The sequence below is a fragment of the Stegostoma tigrinum genome, chromosome 12, assembly GCF_030684315.1.
Source record: "Stegostoma tigrinum isolate sSteTig4 chromosome 12, sSteTig4.hap1, whole genome shotgun sequence".
In the NCBI taxonomy this organism is placed as follows: domain Eukaryota; kingdom Metazoa; phylum Chordata; class Chondrichthyes; order Orectolobiformes; family Stegostomatidae; genus Stegostoma; species Stegostoma tigrinum.
In genome coordinates, this window is record NC_081365.1 from 64,669,809 (window position 1) to 64,694,309 (window position 24,501).

General features: G+C 36.7%; 2 protein-coding genes across 5 annotated transcripts in view; one reads left to right on the forward strand and one right to left on the reverse strand.

The window, feature by feature from the left end:
- ofd1 (OFD1 centriole and centriolar satellite protein) overlaps positions 1–14,803 on the forward strand; it is a 77,728-nt gene extending 62,925 nt beyond the window's left edge. The window contains exons 20-23 of one of the 2 annotated variants that reach the window (XM_048540255.2): positions 2,663–2,838; positions 3,906–4,052; positions 5,789–5,853; positions 6,778–14,803. In XM_048540255.2, the coding sequence (XP_048396212.1) occupies positions 2,663–2,838; positions 3,906–4,052; positions 5,789–5,853; positions 6,778–6,820 (431 nt within the window). In that variant the 3' untranslated portion in view covers positions 6,821–14,803. The remainder of the gene's footprint in view (positions 1–2,662; positions 2,839–3,905; positions 4,053–5,788; positions 5,854–6,777) is intronic. The other variant, XM_059650377.1, reaches the window with a different exon arrangement.
- gpm6bb (glycoprotein M6Bb) overlaps positions 6,962–24,501 on the reverse strand; it is a 167,701-nt gene continuing 150,161 nt past the window's right edge. The window contains exons 5-7 of one of the 3 annotated variants that reach the window (XM_048540258.2): positions 16,551–16,624; positions 16,306–16,371; positions 6,962–9,184 (exon numbers count right to left, since the gene is read on the reverse strand). In XM_048540258.2, coding sequence (XP_048396215.1) covers positions 9,032–9,184; positions 16,306–16,371; positions 16,551–16,624 — 293 coding nt within the window. In that variant the 3' untranslated portion in view covers positions 6,962–9,031. Of the gene's footprint in view, positions 9,185–11,724; positions 13,800–16,305; positions 16,372–16,550; positions 16,625–24,501 lie in introns of those variants that run through there. The other 2 variants (XM_048540259.2, XM_048540260.2) reach the window with 2 other exon arrangements.

Below are 24,501 nucleotides of genomic sequence, written 5' to 3' on the forward strand. Positions count from 1 at the left end.
TTGGATTCTCTCAGCAGCTCTGCCTTGCCTTTTTTTTTTTGAGGCCTGTGTCCTCATTCAGAACTCAAAGGCTCCCAGCAGATTTGTCTTGTCTTGATATTTAGTGCCAGAACAGAGTAAGACAGCTTTCCGTTCTTGCCAACAGTAATCAGTCCAGTATAGACCAGCAGTTTATAGAGCAACCACACTCAGGCTTCAGGCAAATGGTCATGTCTCAGAGTCCAAGGGGAGATCCCCTGGTCAAGTCAAAGAGACAGTCATCAGTCACAGGTTTCTGTCACAGTCAGTTGGAGACAGATCTGATTTCAGCCCACGGTCCTTGACACAGCCAGTTGGCTGATATGGGATGGTCAGGGTTAAGTTTCCATACCGCTGAAGCCCAGGAAATGTGCCAGATTGAGTCCTGCAGGTCCAGTGCGACCAGTTCAGGGAGTAGTGATATGTCAGCTGGGCAGTTGATACCAGTCAGAGGTCTGATCACCATTAATCAGGACTATCTGGCTGTCCAGGACAGTTTGGCCAAAGGTCACCACAGGCTGAAAACTAAGGGAGTGGTTGACTAAGGCCACACTGTGGTATGAAGGCTAGGGTAGTCAGTAATGGGAATTGGAGGGAGCATGCTGGAGTGAAGAGTGAAAAATCAATGTGAAGTGACCAACTAAACATACTGTAAATACCATTTCTTTATTTTTATGTAGTTTTGATTATGGACTGATATGGGAAAAGAATTTGTTTAAAACCAAAAATTGTTAAAAGCACTTGTTAAATAGAAGTTGCTTGACATTCATTGTAAGTGTTGTTTACACAGCTGTTGGTTTAGCAGTGGAAAAGACTAGTTACAGGTAAGCTGGAACCAGAGACTCTCTGGAAATTTGGCTGCAACAAGTAGCTGTAATGAACCAGCTTGGCAAGCAAACCAACCACAGCATACCGGAACCTACATATGTTAGTATTAGGGTTCATTGTTTCCTCTGAGCTACACATTGCGCTGCAGGTGTTGCTGTGTGTGGATCTCAGAGGTTTGTGCAGTGTCAGAAAAATTAGAGGGAATGTTGCTAAGGCCCATTTCTTTTTCAAAAAAAAAGAATATGTACACCCATTGCATCAGTTTCAACTGGTGACATCCAATCTCTCGTTCATTTATCTGGGCAATGACTTGGCCAGTCAGAGGCTCGATGTCTGGTTTAAACAAAATGAAGTTAGGCAGTTGACTGTCATCTCTGAACTGGTGCAGTCTCCTTGGCAATGTCTTTACCAATCAGTACACTGCACTCATACAGTATAATTGTTGTTTTGCTCTTACATTAGTATTTCTTGTGAATGATCTTGATGCGTGCAAGATGAAAAGGTTTGGCAAAGGTTTTTTCCAACAATGTTCTGAGGGCTGTTGTTTTCAGTGGATAGCAGATCTGGTCTGGCAGATCTACTCGGAGAAAATTTGTCTTATTTTGTAGGAACAATGTAGTATGCAGATTGTAGCTTCATTCCAGAACAAAAATTATGAAAACTTGACAAATTCTCATATGGATTAAAATAGTAATGTCTTGGTAAAAAATGTTCCTGCATTTAGTGTTGCATTGCATGGATTGTTCGTAATATGTACAACAAGCATTTTGCTGATCAGGATAGATTTAGTCTGGCGCCTCTGCATTAATATATAAAATGACTCGTGTCCGTGTGCAGAAAGTACATGAAAAAGAAAGATTTGGTGAGATATGGACCAGGAGGAGGCAAGTGGGACTAGTTTAATTTGGGATTATGTTTGGTATGAACTGGTTTGGATCAAAGGGTCTGTTTCCATGCAGTATGACTCATCAAAATCCCATATATGAAGGAACTCTGAATAATCAAATCTGGCAAAAGAGCAAACACATACGTTTTTGTGTGTATTTGTGACGCAGTGATCATGCCTGTACCTCTGGGCCCGAAAACCCTGGGTTCAAGTCACACTTGCTGGAGAAGACACAAACATAGGGCTGGAACGAAGCAAATGTATTGCATATGATGATTTAACGTCCCAAGCTAGAGCCATTTTAGGGAAGGCAAGATCAGGGACAGTATCTTTCCAAATCTGATACACATCTTGTTAAGCTTGTTAAAACGTCAATTAAGACCAGATCTTGACAGGTGACAGAGACAACAGCTGCAGTCACAGATTTATCTTCCACACAAATACCTTGGCAGCTGTGGTCATTTCAAATTTCAAGTCTTTTGAAAGCATCTCTGTCCTCTGCTTGCAATGGCAAGATGTGACTATGCTCAGGGTGTCCTTCTGCCCCTCTAGCTTCAAGACTCTGCCTGTTGTCTTTAATTGGATGGTAGTAGTACTCTGTGCTTATTAATTAGACAAATCAGGCAAAATCCAAGTTGGTGATTTGATCTCTTGTGGTGTAATGGTAGTTTCCCTACCCTTAGACCAAGTGACCTGGGTTCGAGTCCCAGCTGCTTCAGGGATGTGTAATAACATCTCGGAACAGGTTGATTAGAAAAAATAGACTGAATTTTAAACCAAAAAATTAAGTTGGTGACTACAGAGTCAGGAACACAGTAATGTATCATATCAATCTATTCTGTCATTTGTTTCCTAGGTTGAAGAACTATGATCTCACCAATTAAGAGTTTAGAGAGTATTTGAGTTATTTGTAACATGTGTTCTAATAAGGTGCAGGTAAATTCAAAAATCCTGAAGAAGAGAAGGGCAGCGAGAAGGAGAAGGGCAAAGAAGAAGAAAAGACATGGGAACATCAGAGGCAGGGAGATGGAGACAAACAGTGCCTGGAAAGACAGGAAGCGATGGAAGGGGAACAGAGACATCTGGAATTCCTAGAACAGGAAAAGGTGAAAATGTTTTTATTTATATATGTGAGATGCTTACAGTTAGCATTTTGCCGTTTGCTATCTATTGCATTCCATATTTTCTTTCTATTTTACAAAAGTGGCTTGGTGATTCTGGAAAGCATTTCAAAAGGACTATCAGAAAGACCATTCTGACCACTAAGATTCCAAAACTTACTACCACCTCATGAAGTAAACAATGACAGTGACACCCAACTCCAAAAACTGAAAAAATATATCTGAAATAGTCCAGTTCACACTCTAACTGAACGGTGAGCAATACTGGGAGAATTTTCAAAATTCATAGCTATTAGGTATTATTTGTTTGGAGGACAAGTAGTGGAATTAACTTAGGATGCAGTCATTGGGTGTTGAATCAGGGCTCCACCGGGTTAAATGGAGGTCTTGACCATGCACTGTGGGGGGAAGTTGGAGGGTGATTGGGAGGTCCTCCAGTTTGATCAAGGCCAGTTAGTGAGAGAGAGAGAGAGAGGGTACCTCCTTCTTGAGGTTAGCTCTCTCAACTTTTGTCAACATTAAAACCAGAATGATCAGATAATACTGAGAAAATTATCAGCACAAATTGATGGGTCAATTGGACAGTTTCTGGATCATTCCCTGAATCATTTCAGGTTTAAGAGTTATTCTATAAACAGTTGTTAGTGGATATTCTAGAATAGCTTACATATCTTTTCTGTCTACCTGATACGTAACTCAACTTCTAACCTTCATCTCCCAGCCAAGATCTGAAATGTGCAGGAAATTAACAAGTGCAAAGCCACATCCAGCTGCTTTTATCAAGTTGTCCTCATGATGTTTGGGGTTACTAAATACTTTAAAATCCCTTTGTAGCCTCTTTATTCAGCTATAAATTAATACTGTAAATTTTGCTATCAGTGGAAATTCCAAAATGCTGATTACATTTATTTAATACAACTCACATTTCATCATCTTCAATATCAAAATGTTCCTATATCAGAGCTGCTTTTCAAATGAGTTTTGTTCTTTAACATGTACTTTTCTTTTTGGTTATTATGATCTTAATGTTTTGAACTTTACACACCTTAAAGGAGGAAATACTGAAGATAGAGCCAAACAAAGAAAGATCAAAGGAGTGGATTTCAGGAGGTGCAGAATTGCCAGCTTCAAGTACAGACCCACTTGAAAAATATATGAAAATAATTCAACAGCAGAAGGAAGAAGAAATGCAAGAACAGGTGATTTGATGTAATTGATGCTCTTTAAAGTAGAATAATCATCTCATTTTTGTGAAAGTAGAGTGGAATAATGGGGAGTGCACTGTTTCTCAAACATTTGCATAAACAATCCAAGTCTTATTCCTTCACTCAAAGCAGTGTAATATTTCAACTGGGTGCCATCCTCTTATAGCTAGTTATGATATGTTTGTAATGACTATTCATGTTTTATTTGAGTATCAATCCAAATAACGTTATAATCAATTTATCAAAATTATGTCGAAACTCTGAATATTTCAATAAAATGGCTTGAATTTGATAACTTCAAATCATTTCTGGTGTAACACAACATGCTGTCTCTGATAAATCCAAGTTGATCTGGACCACAAAACACTAAGATCGATATTACAGTATTGTTTCTGTGGGCAAGTTCAGAATTTGGTATCAATGGATTTTCTTTGTTTGTGGGATGTTGGATTTATTGGCTGGGCCAGCATTTGTTACTCATCTCTAATTTGTAGTTTTATTTGTGTGACAGTCAGTGGTTCAAAGGAAACCTCAAGGCATGAAACTTTGTGTAGATTATTCTTGCCAGGTGTTTCCCACTCCTCCATTAGTGTCCTTGAGGAAATTCCAGGTGACACTGTTTGTTGTCAGTTTGTTAAATGGTATTGAACATTTTAATAAAGTTCTACACTAATTACAGTTTCAATTTAGAAATATTAATTAAACATTTCTTTTGGATGAGGAGCAAAGTTTGGAGACATTTGCGATTTGTCCCAGTACACAGAACAACTCTTCATAAAGTTCCTAGTGGTTTCAAATTTGAGTTAAAATATTGAATAAAGCAAATCCTCTAATAGGTAACATAAATTATGTCAAGAGTGTTTATTTAACAGTTCTTAGAATGGCTTCTGCCCACCATCCCTCAATTAAGAAATATCACAACAAGAATGGGGGCAAGTAGATACTTAGTGTAGAGTATGAAAACAGCGTTTGGTTGAGCTCATGCTCTTGCTAAATGGAGGATTGCCATGAAAACATTGGAGTAATTTAGTCTGAAGATGATTGTGATGTAGTTGAGTGTTCCATTAGCAGTTGAGGTATAGAAGTCCGCTATGCTTTTGGTAGAGAAGCTTTCAAAGGGAAAATGACATGGCAAAATAGCACCTAGATTGCTTAAAATAAGTTTTTCCACTTACTGAATAACTCAATCTGAACTCACCATTGCAAACATTGCTTAGTTCCATCTGTCTAGCAACAGTCATCCTAAACAGCAACTCACTTCATTTGCCAATGAAACAGTGCTGAGCATATTTCAGTGCTGTTCTGGCCTGTTTTGTCTTCATCTTTAATCAGCTTAAACAAAATTCTGTTACTCATCTATCCTTTACGAGTTGTGTATACTCACTGACTTATATTGGTTTCCAGACCTTCTGTGATCAAATTTTAACTTTTCCTTTTTTTGAATGTTGTGATCTTGACCCTGCCTTTCCTTAATGCTGACTTCCTCATGCCTACAACACTATCTATACCTTTCTTTTGCTTCATTTGACAATATGCGTCTTTACTTGGCTTCCAACCATTCCTCCCCAAGATAGCTCTGTCTTAATGTACATTTTTGCCTGATTAGAGAGGTACAAAGTATTTTGGGACAATATTTTTGTTAAAGGTATTGCAGAAATGTAAGTTGCTTAGTTTTTTTTGTACTGAGATAGACCCACTAAAATGCAATAACTGCAAAATGTTTTTTTCAGAGTTCTAAAAGAGAAGTAGAAGAGAGTTCTTTACTCCAAACATTGTCAGATGGAAAAGCGGGCAGGTAAGAGAAAATCCCAATTTCATATTTACACGTCACAGGGCTTTCTAAAAGATGCAATAGAAAAATAATAATAATCTATCATATTTATTAGGGCAAAGCAAATTGTGCAACTCACTTGTTTGCCCAGTAAAATTTGCTGAATAAGTTAAGTCTGTCTTTGCTTTTCAAAGTATTGCTGTCACTGTACACTTCGGTAAGTACCATGATTGAATTAGCAGCAACAAGTTATTCTGCTACAGATCAATGTTCCATACGTTTTTAAACTTTAAAGCCTTATGAAATAAATTATTGTAGAGATGACCAAGCCCTTAGTGAGGACTCGAAGCAGAGTATGCTCTAAGGTGTCCGAGCCCATGTAGATTTAAAATCCCCGGAATATCCAGTAGTTATGTCTGTTTTGCTGAATTAACATCACTGAAAAGTAGTCATCATTCCTTCCAATTGAAACAATTATAGCTTTGAAGCCATTGCACAAAATGCTATTTATGTTCAGAGTCATATTTAAAATCTAACTACAAGTGTTTGGAATCTGATATTAAAACAGTTAAGCTGCATGCAAAAACACCTGGACAGCATTCAGGCTTTGGGTTGATGATTGCAAACAATAGTTGCCATGCCTAGCAAGGGGAAAATCTAACCATTGGCAATTTAGCAATGTCAACATTCTAAGGATCATGAACATAAATATTGTGCGGCTAAGACATTATAATTTTGCACTGATTTACTTTGGCTCCCAGAGCCTGTCCACTATTTACAAGATACAAATCGGGAATAGGATTGAATATTCCCTACTTGTCTGGATGAGTGTAGGTTCAGCTTCAAGTTCCTCCAGGTAAAACTGTGTCTTAATGAGGACTGTGGCTAAAGGGAATAATATTGGTTATACGGCTGTTCGTTGCTTACAGTGACATTTTCATTTTACAGTTCTGCAGCTTCACATGATGAAGGTGATGACAATTTCTGGTGAAATACACCCAACTACAACACAGATCTACTGCAGAATGTAATCCATTGTACACTTGAAATTTTAATTGGATTCATATAAATATTTAATTCTTAATAATGTTCTGTCTAAAGACATCTTTTTCAAAATACTTAATTAGTCAATGAACATTGTGATTATATTGATACAATTTTCATGCAAAAACGCTGCAAAATATAAGTATGAGAAAAAGTTAAATAAGTTTTGATACAAACTTATCCCTTCAGGTCTGTATTTTTCAGCTACGGCCTGTAGTGTAACCTGCTAGTACTACCTTCGGAGACTGATATTTATATGTGTAGTAACTTATTGCGCATGAGTAAACCTGTTGAGGTAAAAGTGAAACCGGAAGAGAAAAAGGCTAATTAAAAATAACACGTGGATAGTATGAAAAGGAAAATGAAAGAAACACACATTTCAGAAATAAGAGGGTGGGAAGAAATCAAAACAGGCTCCAGATAACAAAATAAAGAGCAAAAAAGAGAATTGTGGCTTCTGCCCCCCAGGTTGTTGATTGATATCTTTGGCTTAGGTCATGCATCTGCATAGACATAAAATTTTAACTCAAATGACTTATTGGCCATTTGGAAGGGAACACTAGAAAGATGATGACTGATACAATAGAAAATAGTTTACTTATCAGATTATAAAAGACAAATTACAGAAGGTGATTCTAAACCATGCAATTTCAATGCATAGAAATGTTCTGCTCAAGCAACTTAACGAAACAGGGTAAAATCTAACTTTTAGTTCAGGGCAAACATTCAAGTCAGATTTACCCACATGCTTTGTTTGCTCAATAGTATGTTCAACTGTTTTGCCTTGGATACAAAGAGTTTGACTTGCTGAAATGTACAAGAATACTTTAAACATCTTAACGCTAGGAGAAATAGCTTTTATTTAATTGTTAATGAATTAGCACATAACTACTTAAATTGAAAAGTAAATTTCCACAGAAAAATCCTGGAAACAAACTTGGTTAATCTTTCTCTTCATATGTAAGTGAAGTTTATATGCCCAAGTTAATGTTAAAGTTTAATTTGAAAGAATGCTGTATACTAAAAATGATTTAATTACAAAAAGTGACGTAAAAATGAATTTAACATAACTCTTCTAGAATGTCTGTTAATGAAATTTGTCACAGGAAATGTTCAGGTTAACAATGTGCGAAGAAATGTACTTTCGTTCAAATAATTAAACTTGTAATAGATATGAGAATTTTAGTTCAAATCATAAGAACAATTTATAATCACTGGCTTTTGCATGTCCTAATTTTAGCAGTATGTTTAGTAAAGGAAAATTGTAAATGCCTAAAATTAGCATTTGTCGACGTTAGAAAGAAAAAGCTGGAGGAATGAGGCCACCTGAACTGTAAAATAACGTTAACTAGATTTAATCATCCACTTCTGTCTATCAAAACTGAGCTAAAACTAAGTAATGAGTGGTGTTGGTTAATTTGAACAACAATAGAAAACTTAAACTGCATGTTTAAGATATAAAATGATAAATGGTTAATGTATTAGATTATATTTGCTTATTAGAAGCACTGAAAATACTAATTTCAGGTTGGATATACAAAAAATGCAGGCATGATTAAACTATCTAGAATCTTAAAAATTTGTTAATAATGAAATGATAAAGAAGGCTGTGGTCTACAGTAATAAATCAGATTATTACATATGGAAAATGAAAGAGATCTATTGCAAAACCATTATGTATTTGGAATACATTTACTTGGATTCCAAAAGCTAGTTTCTTTCTCTTTTTGCTAGCTCAATTAGTTTACTTTTGCTGCCACCACCCCAACCTCACACACACACATACACACCCCACAGTATCCCCACCGCAAAACCGTTGTTGATCTGTTTGTAAAGCACACTGAAGCTGTACAGCGAATGTAGTCCAGAAATGGAAAAAGGGGCCTAAAGACTAATTCCAAGTACAATTTATGATGAAAATAAATCTATTAAAACTGAGCACTTTCCTGGAATCTTAGGAACTGAGAACTGAGGAATGATCTGTCATAGAGGAATTAATACAAACTGCTCACTGAAGATGTTCAGTTTGGTTCTGAACACTTGCAAATTTGCTTGTTAATGGACGCACATCTGCACTGCACAGCAGTCTATAGATTTGTCACAGCTGCTAGGTTTTCTGTTCAATGGCTCTGCTGGTAAATGTTGGACTGTATTGTTCTTATGTGTAAGAATTCAGTCGTTCTTTTGATCGGGAAGCATGGATATCGTGAAGTTCCTGCTCTTCTTTCGTTTTGAGATCCTGGTATATTTGCATTTTGCATGCATCCTTCAAGTACGCCCAGTTTGCAGACAAAATCATGAGGAAATGGATCTGGAAGAGAAGGGTGAGGAGGATGGCTAGTGAGCATGTCAAGATGCATAGCATGCCGCTAGTCAAATTACTCCAAGCTGTTAATTAAAACAAGGTTACAATTAAGGGTAAAACTAAAGATCATATAATTCTGAATAGTGCAACAACTTAGCTGTTATTTGGGATCATACAAAGACACAGCTGTCAACACACAAAAGTATGGACATGAAAACTAATTCATGAAGCTCTATCTAGAAATACAGTTTAAAGAGAGACATATGGACAGTTTTCTATGTCCTGAAGTTTTTTGAAAATCATGAACCAAAGCTAGAAATGAAGTCTTATTAAACTAAATTCAGTATTCTGTATTTTTAAAGGATGTTTTCTAGGTATGCACATACAACAGTCTAAATTATATGGAATATATAATGCTATTTTCATGAATGAGAATTCCTGTTTTCTTAGGAGAATGTTCGTGAAAAATGTGGGTATAAAATTGCCTAAATCCAACCCAAAATGTAAATAATGTAGAGAAGACTGCATTTTGAATCATCATAGAACTCCTACAATGCAGAAGCAGGCCATTCGAACCATAGAGTGACCCTCTGAAGAGCATCTCACCCAGACATAGCTCCCCACTATATCTCATAATCCCACATTTACAATGGCTAATCTACCTAACCTACACATCCCTGAACACTTTGGATAATTTCAGCATGGCCAATCTACCTAACCTGACATGTTGTTGTCACTGAAAATTGATAACAGAAATGCTAGAGGAATGTGTATGAATTAACATCAATGACTGCAAAATGAAGTTCAATAGTTGTTGGTATGGTTTCAGAAAGCTTCAGAAAGAATGTCTACGTCTCAGTATCTTAAAATACTCCCGAAGGAAAACTAGGCTTCAAAATTGGTTTAAAAGCAATCATTTTTGGATAGCTAGAAAATCCAAGTAACTTCACAGCTGAGGCTAATGTCCAGACTTTTCATAATCTTTAAGTTTTTAAAGTCACTAACTCCAAATCACTTCTGCAAAAACTGAAGAGAAGTAAATGGATAGTGGAGTTTACATTCATACAGTTATTTGTTCAGAGAACTGAATGAAGCGGAACTGATGCTAACATTAAAAAGACCAAAAAAAACTACAAATTTGAAAGACCAAGTGACGAAGAGAGGAAACAACTGAAAGATGTTGCATTGCTGCACAGAATACAGGTCTTCAGGTGTGATAGGGAACAAAGAAGATCAAAAAGAGAAAAAGGCAGGGGAATTCATGAAAGTGATCCAAAGTAGAGGCAAGAGATTTGAGAGACTATTGCTACATCATTCTTGTGAGCTTTAGAGCGGACATCTGGAGTTTTAGCATAACTGCTTACGAGGCATTTTTGGTATTCATGTGTGTCATTCCAAAATGTAGATAAAGGTTAGAATATCCTCTCACTGTTCAAATAATAATCCAAATTGTACCATCTGAGCAGCTGTTTGTCAGACTTGGCTACATAACTAGAAACTGTCCTCTGCTTAGACTGATCAAAGAATTGAGTGGTTAACTAAGAAGTAGAAGAACCTCTTGTGTTTAAACTTGAATAAAGTTCAGTTGTTCTACCTTGACTTCCAAAATTAGCCAGAACTGCAACATCAAGACTTTGTTAGCTACATTAAACTGTATAGAGTCTAGTCCAACTTAATAAAAGTTAGAATATAACAGCTCTGACTGATGGGAAAATATTGCTATGCAGTTAAAAGTAAATAGATAATACTGGCCAAAATAGTTTGATGATTACTACCTTGCCTAGACTGTGAGGGCAAAAAACAGAGGGGTATTGATAATGGGTCACGAAAGAAGAGAGAGGAAGATGTGGGATTCCTGGATGGGAAAATCAGTCGGTTGACAGAAAGTAGCAAATTAAATGGGCAAGCAATTAATGACAATCGATTGATGGCAGGTCATAACTGTCCGAACTTTTCTTTTAAGTGGTAATATTTTACAGTGAATTAAATGATTAAATTATTAATATTGCTGATTGTATAATTGATTTAGTATGCTGTACTGCACATTCCTACACTTGCAAGTTTGTAAATTTTGGATTATATTTGTGTTATTTTTAGGGAAAAATAGGCATAAATGTGAAACAGGTTTGAAGATTACTCTGAAGCATCCTGTAAAAATAGGTATTTTGCTAAATATAATTCAAAACCTTACAATTCTGAACAGTGCTAGAACTTGTTACCAGCGGGGCAGAATCAGACATCCCAGCATTTCTTATTGCTGAGAATGAGTTGTCAATGAGCTGATTAAGCTACAGTTTGCTTAGGGTATCGTGCTTAGAATTGTGTGGGAAAGCAAAGAAAATAAGCATGCATAATCTTGAATTATGTTGTGTCCATTGTTGGCTGATGATTGTGAAACAGATGTAACAGTTTTCCACCTCCCAACTAAAGGAGAAGGTGCACTGGTAAATCAAATTGGGTTGGGGATAAATAATAAAGGAACACATGTAATTCCTAAAAGCATAAAACTTTACTGGAGAATGATGAAAATCACGAAAAGGCAGCGATTTTGTAAAGAAAGCATGTTTATTTTGAGTATATGAAGAAAAAAATGATTGAAAGTCAATAAAGTGTCTATACATACAATTTCAAAATACTGCATTAAGAAAATTAAATAATGCCGAAATGTGGGAATTTTTGTAACAAAAGGTGACTAAAAACAAGCGTAAAGCATGCAGTTTTGAGGTTAACAAATATTATAATGGCACATTTGAAGATTTTTAAAATGTCTGGCAAAGGCAAGTGTTACACTTAATTAACAAAGAAACAATGTACTAACCCTTGGCTGTCAATGCTGCAACTGTAGAGAAAAAATGTTAGTACTTAGGGCAGTCACTCATTCTCATACTAAGCCTCAAACTGGTGCAATCCCAGCAACACAGAAGAACCCTACTCATGGGAATGGGGAATAGGAGACAACCTATATTCCATCACTTCTTACACCAAACAACCTATTTCTCACAATCTCTTGTGCTCCAACAAACAAAGCATTTGCCATGGGTCAGGTGCAAGATCTGGCTATTTAAGGAGTCAGTTTCTTAAGACCAACACTGGTCTGGTTGTATTCAGTTGGTCATTTAACAAATTTAGGCAGATTCTTTTTGATGCACAAGGTATCTTAAAAGCAGTTTAGTTGCTGTCACTGCATTATTTCCCTTTTAAAACTTATGTTAATGTTTTCTATTATAGAATACAAAGCTTGTCTTCCTGTATTTTTAAAGTCAGTAATCAGTCTGTGTTAGTTTGTTATATATTTCCATAACATCAAAACTTTTTGAAGACAGTATTCCAGAGATGAGAAAATTAGAAAACTTAACTGGGTGCAAAATATCTATCAATGCATACTTGCCTGTTAAATAGAAATTTGCTTTAACAAATCATGCATGTTCAAAGCTCCTATATGTGCCCTTAACTGTTCGTGATAATGGAACAAAACAGATAAACCATTCCCACAAATCTACTTGTTTCCAATACCAGCAGCATTTAATTGGACCCACTTTTTCCACGTGATTTTTTTAAAAAAAATTGCTAAGTGCATTGCCTTGGTAAACCAGAATTTATAATTTTTTAAAATAATGAAATCAAATTTACAAAAATGTTTGCCTTATAACAATAATAATTTACTGATTTGTTTTTTGTAGAGGCACAATTCACTGAGTGATCTGTGTGCTTTTATTGAACTGAGCACTCTTAATGAAGGCAAAAATGGTAGGAGAAAGGCATCTGATTGGGCACTTTATTGGTTGTGGTATTTTAAACTGATCAGCCAATTTAGTTTGTTTAAAATATATCAGCCATGTGAATTTTTAAAGCTTCCAAACCATTTACAATGTAGTTCAAGTTAGTCACCCTGTGGCAAATACACTAATTGATTTACAGTTCTGACAAGCCTCACAATTTGGCAATACTGGATGAATAAAGTTGATCTGAAAGAGTCCTTTAAAATGAAATGGAGTTAAAGCAGATTGTGGGAAAGCTTTGACATAACAAGTTTTGCCCCAATAAATTTCTCTTGTGTTTAACACATAGCAAATCAGTTTTGGACTTTTTAAAATTTTGTCACCATTAGTAGTGAAATTTCTCCATATCAAACCATTGACAAACGTTAATTCTTCTATGTTAAGTCTATCTCATCATCAATTGATAACAAACACGCATATACTTGCAATGGCATGTGCGTGAGCAACTGAATGATTTGGGACCAACCGATTATATATAAACCTTTCTTATCAATGCAATGCGATCGGCATGAAATAGTGATCCCATATTAAGAGACAAAAATAGCCAGACCGTACATCTCTATGGCAGTCATGTTAATTCAAAAAAGACACTAAGAAGAGTGGTGTAAGTGTTGAAGCTATATGATGCTTTCTTGTGCTATTTACAAATTATTCTTTTGTAAAATGCAGATTAATAAGTTCTGTTTTAGTCCATGATGCCAGTGGTAGTTCAAGCTACTCAGTGCGGCTCGTAGAGCTCTGTATACTGCTTCTATAGCAACTTAGAATTTTGTGCAGCAGTCTTCTCGACTCTTAAACTTCAAAACAGCAAAGTTATATGTAGTAGCCATCATGTAGATGAGCTGGTAGAAGGAAACAGAACAAAGTGATAAGACAATGCTCACCGACACCGGCACCCCAGACAACACTGCAAATCCATATAAACACCTATCGATAAAGTTTGACAACAAAATAAAATCCATTCATTTTGGCAGAAATATCTACAAACAAGATTGTGCCTTTCAATGAACATAGTAACATTTTCAAATTATATAGTGCAAGCCCATAGCCCCAAACAGCTTTTACAAACAAGCAGTACAAATTGTATTCAACAGACACAATAGGAAGTCAAACACCGTGTATCATCAACTTTGACAGATCAAGGTGACAGCATTTTAAACACATCTATCAAATTGTTCTTACAGTTGTAAAATCGAGATGGTGTTCAACAAATAATGATCAACATTTATATTTAGCCCTAAAATAAATCCTTTTCCTAACTAAAGGAATTTGGTTCATAAATGCTAGATTAGCTGCTACTCTAGAATAGCAGATCAAAGTTCAAGACACTAAATTCAAACTGCAGTCTCTGCTGATATTCATTTAGAACACAACAGGAAAAAAAACCATGTAATGAAATTATCCAGTGGTCCCTTTTCAGAGTACTCAAAAGCACCATCAATGGAGTCAAAAGAAACCAGAATGGTACAGGTTGAACAGATCAAGTAAAGTTTGAAAAGATAAAAGTAAGCTAAACAACAAAATAATCAGTTCTGCTCCACAACCTATCCCTAATCTGAAGGTGCTTATCTTTGGATTACCTGAGTATCCTCTCAATTTTTGTTGTGAAATACCAAAGATTTTTAGCCAAGTGTTTGTCATGAATGTATTGTGTTATTACAATGTTCATTTTTCAAAACAAATCCAATAAGATTCAGTCCAAAATTAATTTTATATTGTAATAATAATGAATTTAGTGATCATCATCTTTATTTCAGTGTTGAAAAGTTAAATACAACTACAAAACTAAATACAATTGTAAATTGTACAGTTTACATCAAACTTTCAAATTCTACTGAAATTAAACAACAATTCTTCTTGGTGTAGCCTTTCATTTATCTAAGTTTTTTTTAAATAAATATTGTTGCTTCCTACAACTGTTCTCTACGATGTGTAATCAGTTATGTCATGGACTCATGACTATTAATTTTAATCTTCAGAATGGGTGAGTAATGACAACTAAAGGAAGGAACAAAAAGGCTACACTAAACAGCCAAGTGCTTTGAGAATGCTACATATGTAACAGGTGAAGCAAAGGCACTTGTATATGCCCCGGAAAGCAAATCTCTTTTCCAAACCACGTGTTCACAACTCCTCCACAGCCACCAAAAGCTATCCACTTTCTACGTACAGTCTATTACTGCAGGCCTTGCCACCAAAAAGCCAGCCAGACAGAAACAAGTCCAGAAATTTAAACCATGTCCTTTTATTACATTTCAGCATGATGTCCAGGGAACTGTACTTCCAGATTTCCCTGCCAATACATCTCACAGCCCACCTTCTGCAAATACATCCATCAAGTCCATACTACAGTATGTGTGTGAGAATCTGAATGAGTGGCATGTTTTCAAGGATAAATCATCTCGAGCTTTTCTCATTTGCTAAATAAATTCTTGCTGTATGAGATGGAAGGTTGTGAACTTGGAATCTGAGAGACAGAGATTGTGATTTGATGAAATAGTAACTGGAAAGATAGTTGTATGAGAATTGACAAAGGTGTACACATATGAAGGACCCAGTGAGGCAAGTATGTTAATTCGACTTCATGAGGAAAATGGAATGCAGTATCTCAGATGAAAATGAGAGTGTATGCAAGAGGATTGTAACTGTTAGTATGTGTAACTTCTCAAATTTCTGCAAGTGCATGTTTAAACTTTTAGAGAGCCCTAAATATCTTCAACAGATCTGGTACGTGAGTTTGCGATTTCAGTCATCAATTTCTCTTCCCCTCCCAATAAAGACAGTTCTCTCCTTCATACAAGAGCATTCCGTATATACAAGTGTACAATGCAGTAGTAGGCCATTCAGCCCTCAAGTCTGCTTCACCATTCAGTAAGATCACTGTTAATCTGATTGTAACCTCAAACCACATTTCTGCCTTCCCCTCATAACCTTACATCTTCTTACTTAACAGGAATCTATCTAACTCTGCCTTAAAAATATTTAAGAACTCAGTTTCCACCAGCTTTTCAGGGAGAGGATTCCAAAGATTCACAACCCTCCAAGGGGAAAAAAGCATCAGCTTAATCTGTTTTCACTGGGCAATGCCTGATTTTTGAACAGTGACCTGTAGTTCCTTATATCCTTCACAACCACAGTTTATCCTAATGAAGCAGCAGCAGGGTGGAAGTGTATGGAAAATCCTGAAATCCTGTATACTAAACATTACATAAAGCAATTTTAGATTGAAATGGTAAATATTAAAGACAGAAAGAATGACAAATAGGAGCCCGAATTTGGACTAGAATTATGCAGACTTGGAAACAGAAATTCAGTGCACTCAATCTAAATAGACTGCACCTTACTCACCAGTGCAATGACAGTAGCACCAGCTCCAGCACAAGCTACGATAAACAGATGATAGGACAAATCAAACTGGAAAACAAAAAATAAAATTACCTCATTTTCATCTACTTTTTGGCCTATCACAGACATGTTGGATTTTTCAAATTATTTTATGAGCAGCATTGAAATAGATAAATCTGCCACTGATATTATTTATGTATACTTTTTCAGCACTATCTCTCTCACATGTGAAACAAATGTATGTTTACCTCAGATGTGTGGCAGATGGCAGTCAAGGTTGAGCCACAGGCTTTTCCAGGTGAGGCATTCCAGGGAATGATACCTGTCAAATTAATCAAAGTAAATGTAACATTTCTAGTATTGTGTCTATTAAAACCTGATGATTTCCAAATTGCCAAATAAACCCTTCTTCTTTGTGGAAAGATGATTTTTTAAAAAAAAAGTACCAAATAGTGAACATTAGCTTGATCTGTCATGTGATTAAACATATAACCTATAATACGTAATCTCAGACTTGCCCTTCCTTATCAGATAATAAATTCAGTTGGCTATGTGGACGTTTCAACCAACTATTTTTTTGAATAATTTACAAAACAACATTAGCTAATGTCCAACGTTTACATAAAGAGTGGCATCAAAAATCCAAATCAGGTTTATCTTAAACTTGATCCAAAATAGAGAAATTTGAAGAATGGAGCTCTGTTCTGTAAGATAGCTTTGCATTGCTCAGTGGTTACAGCATAAATAATTGAATAATTTGCCCGATCCAGTTCAATATAGCAGTCAGAAAGTTACATTTTTAACTGCTGCATAAGCGTACATTTTCAAACGATTTAATTTTACTCAAAGATGATTTACTAAAGCAATTGTAGAAAATTGTTCATATCCTTAAAATTCCAATGTCAAAGAGAAATTTTCAAAATCTCGTGAAGAAAGTTGAGGAAATAGGTCTGCTGCCAGCTCATTAATATTCTTACCCATCCCACTGAGGCTGTAGACTAAACAGGGTTTTTTTTTGTGTTTGGCAGATATTAGTTGGAAAGAAACACAAGGCATGTCTGTACCTATGTGTTTTGTTCGATCTGTTGTCATCCTGATCAAGTATGTCCAGACCTGACCAGTACCTCCCTCTATTGCTTCCATCAGTGGAAGAAAGCATGCATGTAGATGCTGCCTTTGTAATCATCCACTTCAAACAGGCACTTCTGGTACCATCCAACCTACCTCCCTTCAACCTGTCATTCCTGTTCTTACAAAAGCCATAAATACAGAAGAGATCATGTCAGCATCACTGAAGATTAAAACAAATAGAAGCAAAATAATTGTCACAAAAGCTCCAGAAACACAGCTCATATGAAGATGTTTACTGAATCTCCTCATTGGGAGCTGTAATTCAAATTCCCTATACTTTTAGTAAGACAAAATGCCTTCTTAAATATTAATGTTACATAAAATGAAAGAACTTACATTCATTTAGCGTCTTTCTCATCGTTGGGACATCCCAAAGTATTTCATGCTCAGCACTTTTTGAAGCATGCTTACTGTTCTAATATAAGAAATATGGCAGCCGATTCATAAAACCATGTCACACAAACAGCAATGACGTAATGATGAGCTAATCTGTATTTAATCACATTGACTTGAAGCAATATTGATGAAGACACGAGCGAGAACTCTCCTGCTTTTATCCAAATTGATGCCATGAACCATCTCACTGAATTGAGGGGTCAGGTCTCTAGGACTTGAACCCACAATCTTTTTATAGAAATGAAAGTTACACCATTAAATCAAAGTAAATGACCCAATATGATGTGTAAACCCTAGTGTGTACACTAAAATCATGAAATACAGCAGCTTCATTTAAACGACTTGTTCTGGTCTGTAACCTTAGATGTTTTAAGAAAACAGCAAAGCTAAGACAAAGGGGCACGTGTTGTTAAGTTGTGAAATAAAGCTAAGAAAATTGAATCTGCTCTAAATTATTGAAAGAGAGAAGAACAAGGCCACAATTTTTAAATAATAAACAAAAATCAATATTCTGGATAAAAACAAATATTTTGTACACAAGAACATAAGAGAATCAGGGGATATGATTCAAAGATAAAGAATTAGCATTTAATCTTGAGAAAATTCTCTCATTGTCCTTCACTGCTAATGCAACCATTGTACTTTATCATCTTCAAGTTTGTTCATTTGATCTCCTCATTGGCTTTGCTCCCTCTTCTCACCACAAATTCTCCATTTAGCTCCAATTTTCCAAATCAATGTCACATCTCCTGTGCTGCTGACTGTCCAATTTTCCCATTACCCTCTTCTCACCTGACTCCTAATTCCATTAAGCTATGAATTTTAAAACCCTATCCACATTCAGAAAACCGTCCGCGGCGTCTCACATCCAAAATCTCCTCCAAGTTATTCATCCTCTCCGCAAATACTCCATTCTTCCAATATTGGTTGATGGTGCATGGATCTCCCTCCCCACACCCTCATCCTTTTATTTAAAAAGCAAATGGGGACCAAACTACCAACTGTCCGTAACACATTCTCTAAATCTCCATTCCTTGTCACTTATCAAAATGAATCTCTTCAACCAATCTTTTGGTCAACCCTTCTAATATTGCATTATATGGCTCAGGCCATTTCCTGCCCCTCTTGTTGTTTTCTGTGCTTTAAGTACAGTTGGGGATAATTACCCAAAATTACCCTATTTCTATAAAATATCAATGACCATTTGATAGTACAAAATTTGAGTTTGTTGGGGGGAAAAAAGGACACATTCTTTTCAAATCTTTCAGTCTGGCAATCATCAGGATAATTCCAAGAATACCAAATTAGGGGAAAACATTACTTTTAGAAAAATTCCTGTCATAAGCCCAATCTTTATATAAAGGGGAAAGATTTTTTTTAAAAAATCAATCACGAGGGTGAAGGTGTCGCTGGCTAGGCAGCATTTATTGCCCAACTCTAACTGTCCAGGGAGCATTTAAGAATCAACCACATTGCGGTGGATCTGGAGTCACATTTGGGCCAGACCAGGTAAGGAAGGCAGTTTCCTTCCCTAAAAGAACATTAGTGAACTTGATGGGTTTTTCAAACAATCAATTCACAGTCATCATTAGACTCCTAATTTGACATTTTTTTTAAAATTGAATTCAAGTTCTACCACCTGTTGCAGGGAACTCGCCTGAGTGACATTACTGAAATGTTTGATAAAGCCTCTTCTCTCTCTTTCTTCATTGTTAACAGATTTAACCCATTTATTTTAGTTATCCTTGTATTAAGTCATATGGGAAGCTGTTCACAAACATACAGCACTGCAAAACATCAGACTTTTCTACAAAGTATCTAAATACTAGATTAAGGAGAAATATATTTATAGCAATTTATCATGGGACTCAATAAAGCAAGAAGGGATGTGATTTGTAGCGAGCAGGCACACTGGGATTTTTGCTTTTGAGGCACCCCTTCCCCAACTTCTGGTAATATAAGAATTGCAAGGAGCTGAATATTTTTACTGTATAAACAACTAGTTATAAAGTGGAACATACATGTTGTAAAAGGTAATAGTTCTCAAAGAGTTGATGGGTATAGCTCATGCATGTTTAACAATCTGATGCCATAATAGCATCTTTTGGTGCAGAAACAGAAAGGCTAAAATGAGATCTAAATGGAGATAGTCATGACATACCTGGTCTGTAACAGTTGCAATTATGCCTAACTAGTTAAGGTTAATTATATTTATGACAGTTGTACAACTAACTATACCTTGATATGTAAAACATATACCTCTTCTTGATAAGACTCACTAGCAGTCAATTTTAAAAACTAATAATTAGGCCCTTAGACTCAGCAGAAAAAGGAAGGTTGGTGGCAGCAAACTACCCAGACGCAGATATTATGTCAATATATATTTTGTTCTTTACTCAACGTAAAACTGTTGCTGGAATTGAGCAACAGGTTTGACAAGCTACAAGGTGTTTTCACCTTAGTTCATCAGTCCTGATGAAGAGTCCCGACCCAAAACGTCAACTTTCCTGCTCCTATGATGCTGCCTGATGCACTATGTTCCTCCAGTTCCACACTGTATTGAAGGGTTTTCATGCACCCAAATTAGGCTGGTAGACTGTAATTGGAAGTTGGGTGGTGCAGTTTAACATGGAAAAATGTTTGATAGATGAATGCAACAAACACTGAATGAGCTGGTATTTATGAAAGGTTAAATTGGACTAGGAAAAGAATTTTAAAAATTGATTCTCGAGATGCCAGAAATACAATTGAAGATTTCTTTTTCCCCCAAAAGTGGGACTTCATTGAGCCAAAAATGGGTAATAATTTCAAGTGGAATTTTAGAATATGTGGCTTGAAGCTCAGCTTTGGGTTGGACAATGTAAGTATACTAGGTAGAATGTTACAGTGTTTCAAACTGTTTTTCTACACTGCTCCATTATATACTCTCAGGAGATCTATAATGAACAACAAACAGAGCAAAGCTCCTTCTAACACTGTACCTGAGGATGAGAGAAAATAGAGAGAAACTATTTCTGCTGGTTGGTTGACTAGTTCTAGGGGACAGAGTCTCAATAATTGAAGGCAGCTTTGTCAGGAGTGAAATTAGAAAACACTTATCCACACAAAGGTTTGTAGAGAATTGGAACTTTCTTCCTCAAATGATAAGGCGAACACATTTTTCTACAGTTCCACCAACTCGAAATTTGTCACTACACCCTTGGCCTCAGCTCAAGCATTGTGTTCAATCAATGAAATTTAGTCAGGATTAATGAGAGTGCTTTTCTGGTTGAGCAACTTCAGCTATGAAGATTGATTTAAGAAGGTATGACTGTTTTCCTTGGAGAAGAAAATGCAGAGAGGCTTTTGACAGTGATATTCCAAACTGTGAAGATTTTGGACAGATAGAATCTTCCTACTTCTGAAAGCACTGAGAATGAAAGGGCACAGATTTGAAATAATTGGCAAAAGAAGCAAAAGTGATAGCAGAACGGTTAAGATTAGATTCCCCACAGTGTGGAAACAGGCCCTTCGGCCCAACAAGTCCACACCGCCCCTTGCAGCATCCCACCCAGACTCATCCCCCTATAACCCACACACACCCCTGAACACTATGGGCAATTTAGCATGGCCAATCCACCTAGTCAGCACATCTTTGGACTGTGGGAAGAAACCAGAGCACCCAGAGGAAACCCAAGCAGACACGGGGAGAATGTGCAAACTCCGCACAGACGGTTACCCGAGGCTGGAATTGAACCCGGGTACCTGGTCCTGTGAGGCTGCAGTGCTAACCACTGAACCACTGTGCCGCCCCGATTAAGCTGAAGGTCTGGAATGTGCCACCTGCCAGTGTGGTGGAGCTCACTTCAATCCAGGCGTTTGGAAGGGTGTTAGACTATTATTTGGAAAGGAACAATGCACAGGGTTATGAGGAAAAGACAGGACAATTTTGAGAGCTGGTGTAAACATGAAGGTCCAAATGGCCTCCTTCTGCATTGTAACACTGGTGGTTTCTGTCTGGAATCCTGGGGTCAGCGAGTGAAGTGTAAATGAATGCTCTGCTATTCAAAGGAAGCATCACAGCATCTGAACAATGATACATTATCCTTTGAGACTGCTATTTTGTTTTGCATCTTTACAAATCCACATTTCCACACCGGGCAGCCCAAAGGGCCATGAGACCAGAATTACTTCTACTTATGTGAAAAATAGAATAATTGTTCTGTCCTTCAAGGCATATGGAACTTTATTTTAAAAATGATTGTTAATGAAACAGGAAATGGAGGTCTGGGGTAGAATAATCAAAATTGCAGCTGCTTTCAATCACAGGTTGTGACCTAACACCAAAAAAAATTTCCCTAAACAAAAGTGCTTGCTGGAATGGAAATATTACGTAATCTACAGTGAGCCCAACAAATCTGCTGTGAAGGCAAACTAATTCCCTATACTTTTTTGATCTAAAGTTATATTTGCACATGCTGTTGTTTCACAGCTGTGACCAGGCAAACTTTTCACAGTATTCACAGCGACGTCATTTTATTTAAAATAATGACCTGCTGCCTCTTGTACCAGCCTTGACATAAACCCTCAAGTGATCTTCAATTCCCCGATCGATCAGGGGATGCAGTCCGACATAGACTCATGCTTCTGGAGCAGTAATGGTGCCCATTGCATTTTTGTTCTATTATACACATTCCTATTATACACCATTTGCCAACTAACTGCCATGTTTGCATACAGTTTATTTAAAAAAACATTTTTCTTACGTTCTGTCCACATCCCCACCTCACCCCTACAGTCTAGTCTTATTTACTTTGTTCTTAATAGACAGGATCCAATGGGACCCATTCTCTCCCTTTCACACCTTAATTCACAACCAAATTACATCTTTTTTCTCTTTCACCACATTAACCCATTTGTCTCTTGCACTGAGCCTCAATGCCATCTATCTCCTTGCTCCCCCTCCATCTCCATCAAAAGTATGTAAAGAAAAACAATCCCCAACATCTTTCAGTACTAAAAAAGTCATACCGGGTCTCAAAATGTTGATTCTGTTTCTCCATCTATTGATGCTACCAGACTTATTGGGTTTCACCAGCATTCTTTGTGTTTATTTCCAATTTCCAACGTCAGCATTATGGCTTCAAAGCCCGACTGCAGCATTAAATCTAGGCAAGCACTTCACTGATGAGCTCTCAAATCAAGGAAAAACCAAAAGAACTGCAGATGCTGTAAATCAGGAACAAAAACAGAAGTTGCTGAAAAAACTCAGCAGTTCTGTCAGCATCTGTGAAAAATAAATCAGAGTTAACATTTCAGGTCCAGTGACCCTTCCTCAGAACCCCAAACCCCTAACCCAAACCTGATTTTTTTTCTTCACAGATGCTGCCAGACCTGCTGAGCTTTGCTAAAAACTTCCGTTTTTGTTCTTAATTCAACCACCCCTATTTGTCCTCTGAGGTGACTGCAAGATCACAGCACCATTGCAAAAAGAAGTAGCAGAGTTTGTCCCTTGCTCTAGAAAACATTTTTTCCTTACCAAAATCGATTATAACAAAAAAGGTAGTATATTGCTATTATGTTAAGTTTGGTGTGTGCAATTTGCAACAGTGATTACACTTCAAAAATATCAAAAAGTTAAGCTCTTTGGAGCATCATAAACTTGTTAAAAGGACTAAATGCAGACTCTTTCTCCTTTCACAGTGATCCAGTAGTTCAAGGCATCTGAAATCATTTATAAACCACGATGAAGGTTTATGAGATATTCAAGTTCGTTTTCTGAACAAAAATTCAAAAGATTGAGTTCAATCAGAGATTTGAACAGTTTTAAACAGGACATGTAAAGTCAAGTGTGAAAAATGGTGCAGAGGTCAACTGGAACACTTCCATGCCTCAGACTGTGTCCAACATTGAGGGGCCCTCTGACTACGGATTTTAAAAAAGTTCTGTCAAAGAAGACAGTGCATGGTGTTTGTTATACAATTATTTTAAAGAACCTCATCACGTTAAAAGACAACAATGAATTATTTCTCATTAACATTCTTTGACCCGTTAATTTGTTGCCTTTTTACTTACATGATGATAGTCTTGACTAATACTATCACAGAACAGTGAATGAGGCCCACTGTGTGGGATCTGATTTTTTCCCCCAGTAAAAATGGGGTTGTAAATGGAACATGAGAGACTGATGCAGCATCAGCTCTGCATGTTAATTCTTTTGCTTTTACAATACCTGGGTCACTGGAGAAGAGGTTATCTTAAGCAGTAATGTAGCCTAACTTGCACTTCACTTTTCTGATCCACATCTTACACTATGGTGAGGTTGTCAGAGCCAGAAATCTGCAGAGCAGCTAGTTCATGATGCTGACCACCATTCAGCCAATGTTGCCACTTCAGAATCTAAGGTTCTAACTTATGCTCTCCCTTAACCCTACACGGCAGAATAAGAACCAACCATCACTGCAATTTTAAAGGACTTCAAAGCTTCTCCACAGATCAATTGCTCCTGGACACAGGAACATGCATTGACATTCTTTTAGAGCACAGGTAGTTCTCCTATAATGTAACAGTTGTGTTCTTCTGTGACTTCGTGCTATAGAAAATCACATTATAGGGAAATTGCTATACCTGTACAGCAGAAAGTTTGCATTATCCAAACAGCGTCCACTATTCGTCGATTGCATTACAGCCAAT